Source organism: Malurus melanocephalus, unplaced genomic scaffold (genome assembly GCF_030028575.1).
Source record: "Malurus melanocephalus ecotype Western Australia unplaced genomic scaffold, MMel_1.1 scaffold_845, whole genome shotgun sequence".
Taxonomy (NCBI): Eukaryota; Metazoa; Chordata; class Aves; order Passeriformes; family Maluridae; genus Malurus; species Malurus melanocephalus.
This window is the reverse complement of record NW_026624077.1, coordinates 167,835-180,619: the sequence shown is the minus strand read 5'-3', so window position 1 is coordinate 180,619 and position 12,785 is coordinate 167,835. Positions and strand designations below refer to the sequence as shown.

The 12,785-nt window shown below is 58.0% G+C and overlaps 1 protein-coding gene across 1 annotated transcript in view; it reads left to right on the top strand.

Moving 5' to 3' along the window:
• The first annotated feature begins 3,149 nt into the window (after positions 1-3,149).
• The window catches only part of LOC130585197 (uncharacterized), a 37,660-nt gene continuing 28,024 nt past the window's right edge, over positions 3,150-12,785 (top strand). Inside the window, exons 1-2 of the mRNA XM_057385581.1 lie at positions 3,150-6,227; positions 10,183-12,750. Of these exons, the coding sequence (XP_057241564.1) occupies positions 3,795-6,227; positions 10,183-12,750 (5,001 nt within the window). The 5' untranslated portion in view covers positions 3,150-3,794. The remainder of the gene's footprint in view (positions 6,228-10,182; positions 12,751-12,785) is intronic.

Here is a 12,785-nt window from a genome sequence, read left to right as displayed (position 1 = left end):
GCTCCGGCGCCGTTCGAGGTGGTTCCGCGTTCTGCCGAGGCCGGCTACCTGGTGGCCAAGGTGGTGGCGGTGGACGCGGACGCGGGGCGCAACGCGTGGCTGTCGTACGAGCTGGTGCAGGCGACGGAGCCGGCGCTGTTCCGCGTGGGGCTGCACAGCGGCGAGGTGCGCACGGCGCGCGCCGTGTCCGAGAGGGACGCGGCCAAGCAGCGCCTGGTGSCCGTGGTCAAGGACCACGGGCAGCCGGCGCTGTCGGCCACGGCCACGCTGCACGTGGTGCTGGCCGAGAGCTTGCAGGAGGCGCTGCCGGAGCTGAGCAACAGAGACCCTGCGTCCGAGCTGACGTCTGATCTGAACCTCATTCTTGTTGTGTCCCTCTGCATCGTGTCCTTGTTATTCGTTTCCACGGCCATTTTTGTTTTTTTCTTTAAGTGGCGCCGGTCAAGGAGTCCTCCCATTTTTATAACTTCTGATAAGGAACTGTATTCCACCCTGGGCTCAAAAGCACCRTACAACTACTGCAGCAGCACGCTGCCCTTGCCCTATTCCTATGAGGTGTGTTTAGCCTCAGAGCCGGGGCAGAAGGACTTCACGTTCCTGAGACCAGGGACGGCAGCCTTGCCTGCCCGAATGCTTTCCGGCGATCCCGGCTCAGGCACTCATTCCGGGAAGSACTCTTCCAGCCCCGGGAGCTCGGCACAGGTGAGCTCTGTCCCACGGTCCCTCCCTCTGGGTTTGTGTGAATCATTTTGCCTCTGTTCTGCTGTCGGTGATCARTGATCCACCGGCAGATCTGAACTTCCCGGCGCACTGTTCAATATCTCAGGGGCGTGGGGGTGTAAGTGGGCGTGTTTGTGACATCTTGACTCATCCTCTGCCCAATCCTGTCGGCGAATTGCAATTTTCCCCAAGGAGCGGCACAATGTCTGTACTTCAGTCTGTCCTGGAGAAAGACAGGTGCGAGTTTCACCCAACGGGAATGTCGAGGTGGACTTGGGGTGGAGAGGGAACAAAAGTGTCGTGGAACCTGAACTGCGACAACCCTTTGGCCTAGGTCTAGTGACCATTAATTGTCTCAGCCACATCTGAGGGCTTTTCATGTGTGATCTACCCTGGTGTGTTTACTCAATGCGGTCAGCAACCTTKTAGTTCTCTCCTTTTCTGTCAAGTTCGGTTTCTGAGTACTCTGAACCGTTTAAACAGAAGCTATTTTGTACACCCGTAACTTAACTCCCCCCTCCCTCTGTAGAGGCAGTGCTGGTGCTTCAATGTAGCTCCAAGCCTGGAATCGAGCAGAGTGGCTTTTTGTTCCCTGCTGCCACCGGCTTCTCTGGAGCTCCGGCAAAGTCGGGAAAAACGCTGAAGTTAGCAGCTCAGGCTGGGATTTGGCTTGAACCCGTCCCCGGAGRAATTCATGGTACAGGGGAAGGCATCTTTCCCCTTTCTTCCAGTCCTCTCACTCCAAACGGCGCTTTCACGGGCTCTGWAGTGTCGCCTACAATATTCAGGCTTCCCATCAAGGTGGAGGAGATGCAATGTCTCCAGATTAATTGGAATACGGTAGATGGAAATGTTCAGTCTTCCATGCCTTTCCTGAGCTCTCTTCTCTGTTTTCATCTCTCCACTACTTGGCAATCGCACTACTGCTGGGATTAAAAGAACAAGGTACTYTGATACGGGTGGTGTGTGCACTCARAGAAAGGGAAATTACTTCTGTAATTTGTGGTCTCCACGTTAGAGAAATTGTTTGGTAAAACGCGTTTAGGAAAAACACGAAATAGGCAGTAGTTGGAAAAACGATTCAGAGTTTATTTCAGAGAAAATAKTCGCTGAAGATTATTCAAAGATTTGTGTTGAGGAGAGCTGGGGATTGTCTTGGGTTTAGGTTATATGTAAGAAAGAAGGAAAGATAATTGTGATTTGGTTTTCTACGAGAAAAGTGCTTTGGGAACGTTAGATGAATAACATTGGATTTTATCTGTGTAAACCCTATACTTTTATCACATTTTGTGGACTGGTGATAAGAATGATAAATAACGCTGATAAAGATTATCTTTTGGCAAYGTTTAATCAGGAAAAAAATAGGTGAGCATATAAATAGGATATGTGCCGACGCGTTTGATATTGTTGACTCTTCATGTAAGCGCCAGCGTCTCTGGGTGGATCGCATGTGCTCGCGGCCGCGTTAGGATTTTGCGGGACGAGGACACGCAGACAGAGGCGCGATTCCTCTCCCTCTGGCAAGTGCGGCTGTCCAGCGCTGGTGCGGGTGGTTTGCAGCCCTACACAACGAGCTCCCTAAGTGAATGAACGCGTGGGTGCTGATTTCGGTTTTTGCCGGACATCAYTGTCCCTTCCTTATCATCTCGGCAGGGAGATGACACCTGGACACTGTCACAGCCGGGTTTTCATAGGGTTCCTGGCGCTCCCTTATCAAGCTTCCTCGTCCCCTTTCCGTTACCTTGTGACAGCCGGGCAGTTCTGCGGGTGACAGACTATGAACGCCAAAATTTTGGTCATTTTATCCGTACGCGTTCGTGAAAAGTCGGAAAACCCCACKTAATACGAGTTGCTGATGACAGCAACAACCCCAAAAGCAGGAAATGTCTGATTTTCGACCCGGYATTGCCGGTGCCGTGACCTGCCAGGCTGTTGCTGCGCTGGAACGGGATCTGCTCCCACCCCAGTGAACCTRCATGCAGCAGAGCGTGATTTCCCTGCCGCTGGCTGGGGGAAAAAAGTACCGGGGAGCAAGYTGGGAGACAGCTAGAGTAGGAGGCCGTATCAAATCAAATATTTCTGCGATCTGTCGGGGAAGGTGTCTGCTGGTACAGCCGCGGCAGTGGCGATCCCGTAGGAGGGGAGGTGCTCCTGGAAATCCTGCGGCGGGAGCCGCCTCGCGGCGAGATTCTGCTGCGGCCGGAGGAGCTGCTCCTAACYCGGCAGCACGAAATCAGTGTCGCTTTGCCGGCGACGCTGCTTTGGTGGCACACTGAGCGGCGGCGTCGCGACGCTTTGGAAGGAGCTTCCCTCCAGGAAGGGGCTGGCCAAGGATTTGGGTGGGAGGACCGGCACCCTGAAGGTCCTGAGAGATACTGGGCGCTGGCGCGTAGTGCCGGTGCTGGCTCTCCCCAGCACCCTCTTTACCGTGGACGACCCTCCCCACTCATCCTCCCGCCCGCTCTACCTCCTCTTCTTACTCTCGCTGTCCCATCCAACGAGACACACCGGGACACAMCCCCCGCCCCAAACACCCTACGGCTCCGTATCACCCCTTTTGGCGTCACTATCTCTGTCAACTTTTACACCTTCCTTCCCGCACAAGCAATCGCCGTGCCCGATCTACCCTGACTCTGCCATCGCTCTCCCCGCCCGGCTGTTCTTTTAGCGGGGCTTCTCTCCTCGCAGGGCTGTGCTCTCYTTTCGGGTTGTGCCCGCTCCGAGCCCCGCTGTCCTCGGGCCGAGGTCGCCGCTCTCCCTCCGGCGGGGCTCGGCGGCGGCGGGGCTCCGCGCCCTGCGCTCTGTGCAGTTATTGGACGGGACTGTGTGTGCCGCTGTCGGCCAATGATGGAGCGGGGGGAACTGGCGGCCCGGCCCCGCTCGGAGCCGGGATGAGGCGCAGACAGTCTCAGAGAGACTCTGGGAGTGAGTCACCGCCGAGCCCGCCGAGCAATGCCCGGCTCCCCGCCGCCGCCGCCGCTTCCCGGGGCCGCTGGGCAGCGGCATGACGGGGCGAGCTGAGAGTTTCTAGCCGGGGCGGGGGGGCGAAGCGGAGAGCGCGGCCGTCCTGTGCGATGAACGGCGTTGCTGTAAGGAGCCGCGGGGTGACGACGGGGCAGGTACTGAGACTCTTGCTTTTGTTCAGCCTTTCCGACTGGGTTTCCGCCGCGATTCGCTATGCGATTCCCGAGGAGGCGCGGAGAGGCTCCACGGTGGGGAATGTGGTAGCCGACCTGGAGCTGGACCTCGGGCGGCTGCCGGGACGCCGATTGCGGGTGGTGTCCGGCGGCAACAAGAAGTACTTCGGGGTGGATCTGACGAGCGGGGCGCTGCTGGTGAACGAGAGGATAGACCGGGAGGAGCTCTGCGGCGCGCTCTCTCCCTGCTCCCTCAGCTTTGAGATCGTGGTGGAAAACCCGCTCGAGCTGTACAGCGGCACCGTAGAGATCCAGGACATCAATGACAACGACCCGGTTTTTCCCAGCAGCCAGGCGAGGCTGGAAATCAGTGAGTCGGTGGCTGCCGGAGCGCGCTTCCCGCTAGAGAGCGCGCAAGACTCCGATGTGGGAGTTAACTCTTTGCAGACCTACCAGCTCAGCGCCAACCCGAACTTTGCGCTCGACGTGAAGACGAGGGTGGATGGCAGCAAGTACGCGGAACTGGTGCTCGAGAAGGAGCTGGACAGGGAGGAGCAAAGGGAGCTGAATTTGGTCTTGACTGCGCTGGATGGAGGCAGCCCGCCACGGTCAGCCCATGTGCAGATCCACATTGATGTTGTAGATGCYAACGATAATGCCCCGGTCTTCAACCAGTCCACCTATAAAGCGAGTGTGAGGGAGAACACGCCCAGCGGTACCCTGGTCGCCAGGATCAGTGCCTACGATCTGGATGATGGGCCCAATGGAGACATCGTCTAYTCCTTCAGCAGCCACACCCCCGCCAAGGTACGAGAACTCTTTGCTCTGGACTCAGCCACAGGGGAGCTGAGGGTCAAGGGACAGCTGGACTATGAGGAAACAAAGTTGTACGAGATTTACTTACAGGCTAAAGACAAGGGAGCCGTTCCTGGAGTGGCTCATTGCAAAGTGCTGGTGGAAGTCGTGGATGTGAATGACAATGCTCCAGAGGTGACAGTGACTTCTGTGTACAGCCCTGTGCCTGAAGATGCAGCCCCGGGGACGGTCGTAGCTCTGCTGAGTGTCACAGACTCGGACTCCCACGACAACGGCCAGGTGAACTGTTTTATTTCCCCTGGGATCCCGTTCATGCTCAGCTCCTCCCTCAAAAATTACTACACACTGAAAACAGAAGGACCTCTGGACCGGGAAAAGGCAGCAGAGTATAACATCACGATCACAGCCAGGGACTCGGGCTCACCACCCTTGTCTGCAGTAAAACACATCCTGGTGCAGGTGTCAGATGTCAATGACAACGCGCCCAAGTCGTCCCAGGACTCGTATGATGTCTATGTTCAGGAGAACAATATACCCGGCATTCCCATCCTTAATGTGAGCGCCACAGATCCAGACCTCGGGCGCAACGCCCACCTCTCCTATACCCTTTTGCAGGGTGACCCCACTTTTGGCCACCTCTTCTCCATCAACCGGGAGAATGGCACCCTCTACCTGCTCACCTCCCTGGACCATGAGGACCGGGTGGAGTTCACCATGATGGTGCAGGTCCAGGATGGTGGCTTTCCACCTCTGGCCACTAATGTCTCAGTCAGTGTGTTTGTCACTGACCTCAATGACAATGCCCCAATGGTGCTGTACCCTCACCCCAACACCAACGCCACCTACACTGATGTGGTGGCACCGGGCACTCCTGCCGGCCACATGGTCACCAAGGTGGTGGCGGTGGATGCGGATGCAGGGTACAATGCCTGGATCTCCTACACCCTCTTGCAAGCCACTGACCCCAGCCTCTTCTCAGTTGGGCTGCACAATGGGGAGATCTTCACGGCCCGCCAGCTCCGCGAGGATGATGCTCCCGAGCACACCTTAGTCATCCTGCTGAAAGACCATGGGGAGCCTGTGCTGTCCACCAGTGCCACTGTTTCCATCTCTGTGGCCGAGATGGTCAAGGAGGTGCTCACTGACCTCACTGATGTGGCACCTGCCAATGATCCCAGGAGACATGTGACTTTCTATCTCATCCTGGCTGTGATTTTGGTGTCAGCAGCCTTCTTCATCACCATGTTRTCCGTGGGTATCTTCAAGTGCTACAAGTGGAGGCAGTCAAAGGAGCTGTACAACAGCTCCAGGAGTACCACATACAGGACACCAGGCCCCTTCCACCACATTGATGCCGTGCGGGGTGGCTTCACACCCCCCAACTTCTACCACCAGGTCTATCTCACCACGGACTCTCGCCAGAGTGATCTCCTGTGTAAAAAGCCTTTCACYTCCAGCCCCTTGGGGAGCCGCCAGGGCACCATAAGGAATGGTGAGCCAGGGCTGTACCACCAGATTGTGGGCACCACCAGCCGGCTCACCACACCTGCTGAGGTAATGTAGCTCCTTCCTTGGCATGTCCTGGCACTGGGCAGAGCCACGGTTCATTTGTGCCGTACGCGTGCGGTCATGTGTTGGGGCTGGGAGGGATATCCAGTAGCGCCATGCCCCTAAAGAGTTCAGCTGCAGCTGAACAGGTGTTCTTTGGAGTCAAATGAGCTGTCCTGAGGGCTGCTGACACTTGCACTGTGGTGAGCAGGATCAAGTGAGTCAGTCTGCTCACGCTGGCAAACGTACGTCTTTTGGATGCACTTTTGGGTACGCCTTGCATGAGTAACCGGTGGAGGCTGAGGTCAGCTTGAAACCACTTGTTAATCCTTGGCACAAAGTTTGTTGTTAATGGTATTTCCTTCCCATTGCAAAAGGAGAGCCGAGGGGAGCACTCGCACTGCAGGGAAACAAAATCTCTGTGCGTCGTGACTTGGTGGGGGCTGAAGAGGTGGTGGTGCAGATGGGGCTGGGAGCTGGGCGTGTCACCTCTCACCGTGTAGCATGCAGAGCTGAAGGATGATGCTGGTTCCGCTGTTTGACAGACTGTGGTCACAGAGCTGTCCTTCCCATCTGTGCCGCTCTTCATGTTTGACTCCTGAATGGTTCCGGTTTTGTTTCTGTGGAGGTTCTGTGATGATGTTCGCTCTGGGGGAGGGGGTGGGATTGCAGACTGCCTCAGTTGCTTGCAGGGCTCTGCTGAGCTGGACTTTGGCTCTGAGCAGGGTGCTGAGTTCTCCACTGAGAYGTTTTTCAAAAATCCTATTACAAGTTCTGCATGATTTTTAATATGCTGTCTCTGGGTGATGTCTGATGTCCTGACTGAACAAACTGCAGGCAGGAAGGCATTTGCGCATGGCAGCATCTCCTGTGCTTCTTCCTCGATAGGAATTGTGCAGCTTAATTTGAAAGCTTTCAATTACAGGAATGCTTCARTCTTCATAGGTGAGGTCAGGTAGTGGATCCAGTGGAAGGGGGTGTGGATCTGGTGGATTTCCAAGGTCATTGGTGCTGGTAATTTGTCCTTCCTGGGAGGCAGTGAGTAGGAGCTACCGGTTCCTCAGAGCAGAAGGAAGTGAGGTGCAGCGGAAGCTGTTCATGGGTGTGAGGCTGCGTGTGCCGCCTGCTCAGTGTGGCCAAATCGCAGGCGGAGGCAGAAACCTCTCAGAATTATTTTATGCCTTTTTTTTCCCCCTGCTTGCGTCACTTCTCAGACTCAGCACTTCTGATTTGTGGCAGGTGAGAATGGCTGCAGCAGCTGCAGGAGCAAGTGTTCCTCTGCATTGTGTGGGCTGTGCTATGGCTGGGGACAAGGATGTCCCCTCCACCAAAATGTCCTGACAAGATGCCTCTGGGGGTGAGGGCAGTAAATTATATGAGAATGGAGAAGGAAGGAGGGCAGTAAGCCTGAGCCCTAGCCATGATTCCCCCCTACTCCCCAGTACTGCACTGGAAAAGCACTGGCAGTGAGAAGTCATCTGGGCTGGCATTGGGCCCCGGATTTTCAGTATTTGTGGTGACAGTGGACCGGGTCAAGCCTGCAAAGGCTTTACACCTCTTTGCTCTGCAGGGCACAGCCAGTGCCCAAAACGGATGCCCTGGAAAGYTGTTGGCAGTGTCTGTAGCAGGTGGCATGTCCTGCCATGAGGGATCCTACCCTGCAGGATCTCCAGTGATCCCTGGGTTGTCTGGCTTGGTGCCTTTCCACGAGGTGAGCGTTGACCCTGTGGAATGGGGAATGTCTCCTTCTCCATCCTAGACACCCCACACCCTTCCTGCTTTGTCACACGGGGACATCACAGGCTGTGAYGGACCCAAGCAGCAGCAGGATCCCCCGTGTAAAGCCCTTGCTCCTGCTCCTTGGTGTCCGAGCCATCTCGGGACACTGCGTGGATTGTCCCAGACTGTGTGGGCTTTGCAGGGAGCTTCTGCTGAGGCACTGCAGCAGCACCCAACCCATTCCCAGGGGTTCAGCACCCTGAATTTCCAGCAGAAAGGCCTGTCACCCAGCTGTACTGCCCAGGGCCCTGCCTGGGATGGGACGGGGCACATTCCCTCAAGGTTACTGTGACGGCTCACTGCGGGTGGCACCGTCAGAAGCCCTGGGGGAATGAGTGTGTGCAAGCAGGAATTGGTCTCTGTGTGCTGGGGAATCCCTTGTCTAGTGTTTTTGTGCATTGTCTCTTTAAGAATGCTTTCTCCGTTCCCCGGAGCCGGCAGGAGGTGGGACCCGGGCAGTGTTTTTACCATTCATGAGGTTCTTTGCTGTGTCTSTCCCTGATTGGCAGCAGGGTGGTCCCGCCTCGCGGCTCTTAGAATGGGCAGAGAGGTGCTGCAGACGGGAGAGGGAGGACCCTGGGCTGCAGCACCTTCAGCATCTCCGTCCTCGCCAGAGGGAGGGTGTCCCTGTCGCCGTCCACCGTGCCGGGCATGGGTGTCCTCAGCCGCTCTGTCCTATTCCCCAGGTCCCTTTGGTACCCAGGTGGTGGGGACAGGCAGGATCCCGGGCAGGAGCAGGGTCCCCTCTCCGTCACACCACAACAGACCGAAACCCCTCGGGGTCTGTGTGCACCCGAGGGAGGGGCAGGGTGGCCCTCAGTGCACCAAGGACAGAAGATGGAGAGGGACTATTTATAAAAGCATGTCGTGACAGGACTGAGGGAATGGTTTCAAAMTGACAGAGAGAAGGTTTAGATTACATAATAGGTATAAAAATTCTTCCCTGTGAGGGAGGTGAGGCTCTGGCACAGGTTGCCCAGGGCAACTGTGATTGCCCCATATCTGGAAGTGTTCAAGGCCAGGCTGCATTGAGCTCTGAGCAATCTGGTCTAGTGAAAGGTGTCCCTGCCCACAGCAAGAGGTCAGAATGAGATGATCTCTAAGGTTCCTTCTAACCCAGATAATTCTATGATTCTATGACTGCACAAGGCTTCTGCAGGGATGTGAACTGAGYTAACTCCCTGCAGCTTGCCAGCATCATCTGGGACAGGGAGAGCAGGAAATTACTGCTTGCTCCTGCCTGGGGAGGCTGAGACCCCTGCTTTTGCCCTCAGGAGACTGACTGCAAAGCTGTGTCTGCCACAGAATATCAGTTTGTGTGTCTGCCAGGTGGGAGGCTCAGGCTTTCCCAGTCTGACATCCTGACCTGGTGTTGTAATCCAGGGGTGATCTAGTGGCCTTATTGTGTGGCTCTGTGTGTTTGCACAGCGTGATTTGGGCACTGTGAAGACTGACCCCTTCCTTGCCCYAGGGCAAGGAAGTGGCTTCCAGTCAGGTGTGCATTGGGAGCAATTTATTGCAGCTTTGAATGGCTCACCTGCCTTTGCTTTCCCACCTCCAGCCTCCCACTCCCACGGGTGGGCTGCCCGGAGTGGGCATCCCTGTCCCAGTGCGAGGTCTCCTGGCTGGTGGTGGTACTGGTGGCAGCAATTCCTCACTCAGAGAGGCAATCATGGGGTGCAAGCAGCGGCCAAAGCAGTAGCAGAGGGGGAGAAGAGGGGTGAGAGAAGAGCCCCTGGCACCTCGGGGCTCTAACAAGCACCTTTTCATCGGGCATGAAAAGTCCTTTGGCCTGCGCTCATGACAGCTGCCCTTTGTCTGTGGGCACGATGTGAAGCCACCATTGTGGAAGGGGGAGCACACAGGGAGGGCTTGTACCTAAGCTTCCAGGCTGCCAGGACGTGCAGTTTCCCTGTGAACGCAAAGCGAGCTGTCGGAGCAAGTGAGTCAGGCTGGCAGAGGGGAGGCCGGGGGTGGCAGCCCCGCTGTTGCCGGCTCAGGCCCCTGCTTCCCGCACCTCCGGAGCCACTGCTGGCCGAGAGGGGATGGAGCTCTCGGCCAATTGGGCGCTGATCTGAAGAGAGGGGGGGAAATCTGCTTCTCTCCCCCCTCCCACCTCCGCGCTGGGGCTGTGATTCAGTTCCCCTCCCCCAGCCCACCCCCTCTGCTTGGAGGCTGACAGTTGGAGCTGCAGCCTGCCGGAGCCCCGGAGCTGTTTTCTAAGCCGTGCAAGAGAGACTCAGGGATTTATTCGCAGTTCCTCAGTACCTGCTGTGTCCCGGGCCGGATGCGCACGGACATGGAGAGTGTCAGCCTCCAGCGACCCGCCTGGAAATGGCAAGTACTGAGTTTGTTTTTGCTCTGCGGCTGGGGCTGGGTCTCCGGGCAGATCCACTACTCGGTGGTTGAGGAGTCAGAGTTGGGAACCGTGGTGGGGAACGTGGCCCGGGACCTGGGCTTGAAGGTGGAGGAGCTGCCAGGTCGCAGGCTGCGCCTGGGCTCGGAGGAGAGCTTGCGCTACTTCGCCGTGCGCCTGGACAGCGGCACGCTGGTGGTGAGCCAGCGGCTGGACCGCGAGCGTCTGTGCGGAGCAGCTGCCAGCTGCGTGCTGTCGGTGCAGGTGGTGGCAGAGAACCCCCTGCAGCTCTTCCGCCTGGAAGTGGAGATCCTGGATCTGAATGACAACTCCCCGAGCTTCCCCACTGCTCACCGCACCCTGCGCATCGCCGAGTCTGCCACGGTGGCCGCGCGCTTCCCCCTGGAGAGCGCGCAGGACCCCGATGTGGGCACTAATGCTGTGAGCTCCTACCGGCTGAGCCCCAACTCCCACTTCTCCCTGGACGTCAAGCAGCAGCCGGATGGCAAACTCTTCCCGGAGCTCGTGCTGGAGCGTGCCCTGGACCGGGAAGAGCAGCCAGAACTGCAGCTGGTGCTGACGGCCGTGGATGGGGGAAGCCCAGCCCGCTCGGGCACAGCAGAGATAACGGTCCAGGTCCTGGATGTCAATGACAACGCGCCCATCTTTGACCGCACCACATACAAGGTGAAAGTCCCGGAAAACACCCCTGTGGGGGCTGTGCTCCTCCGGGTCAATGCGTCTGACCCYGACGAGGGTCCCAATGGGGAGACACAGTACTCCTTCGGGGTTCACACCTCCGACTCGGTACGGAGGCTCTTTACCCTGGATCCCCACACTGGTGAGGTCCGGGTGAGTGGGGCCCTGGACTTTGAGGAATCACGTTTCTATGAGATCTATCTGCGAGCTCACGATGGCGGGGTCCCAGAGATGGAGGGCAATTGTGTACTGCAGGTGCAAGTGGAGGATGCCAATGACAACCCCCCGGAGGTGCTGCTCACCTCCCTGTTGAATCCGGTGCCAGAAGACACCCCCCCGGAGACTGTTGTGGGGCTCTTCAAYGTACGGGACCGGGACTCGGGGGCCAACGGGGAAGTGAGCTTGGAGATCTCCCCCGATGTGCCTTTTGCCATCAGGTCCCTTCAGAACCACTTCTCCCTGGTCACCCAGAAGAGCCTGGACCGAGARTCTACCTCACAGTATGCAGTGGAGCTGATCGCCCAGGATGGCGGTTCTCCTGCCCTCACCACCACACTCACACTGCTCCTCAATATATCTGATGTGAATGACAACCCCCCACGCTTCTCGCAGCCCTCCTACGATGCCTTTCTCCAGGAGAACAACCCGCCTGGCTCCCTGCTGTGCACCGTCTCTGCCTCAGATCCCGACGACRGGGATAATTCCCGGCTTGTTTACACCATAGAGAGTGGCCAAGTGCAGGATGCCCCCATCTCTTCCTTCGTCCACATCAACCCTGACAATGGCAATCTCTATGCTCAGCGCACCTTCGACTTCGAGCTGCTGCAGGTTCTGCCGGTCTCCGTGGTCGTGCGGGACTCGGGGTCCCCCCCTCTCTATGCCAATGTTACCGTCTACATCTTTGTGCTGGACCAGAATGACCATCCCCCCACCATCCTGCACCCTGCCAGTGACAGCGATGTGCTGGCACCCCAGAGGGTCCCGCTGTCTGCCCCACCGGGCTACCTGGTGGCCAAGGTGACAGCAGTGGATGCGGATGCTGGGCACAACGCCTGGCTCTCTTAYCGGCTGTTGCCGCAGTCCACTGACCCCTCCTTGTTCCACGTGTCGCTGTACACCGGGGAGGTGCGGACAGCGCGTGCCTTCCAGGACAGCGAYATGGCAGTGCAGCAGCTCGTTGTCCAGGTGACGGACAACGGTGAGCCACCGCTCTCCACCACTGCCACCATCACTGTGGCCCTGGAGGAGGCAGCCCTGGAGGAGAGCTTCAAGCCTCAGGATTTCCTGGCTGGYGCCAAGGACAAGCCGGACCTGACCTTCTACCTGATCATCGCGCTGGCAGCCGTCAGCACGGTGGCACTGGCCACCGTCACCCTCCTGGCCGCCCGGTGCCTCCGGCGCAAGGGCCGTGCCGCCGTCTCGCCCTACTGCTGCTGCTGGCTCAGCGAGTCGCCCTCCCGGGACTTCTGCAAGCACTCCAGCCCCAAGCTCCAGCTCAGCTCCGACGGCACCCTTAAGTACATGGAGGTCACGCTGCGACCCACCGACTCCCCGTCCCGCTACAGCACCTGCTTCTCCCCGGGCTCCGAGCGGAGCGACTTCACCTTCCTGCGGCCCTGCCCAACCCCCGCCACCCTGCCGCGGGAGAGCGGTGTTTTCCTGCCCGCGGGCGGCACGCTGCGGGAGCGCGCCCAGGTGAGCGCCGGGCCCGGGCGCGTCCGTGCGTTGGC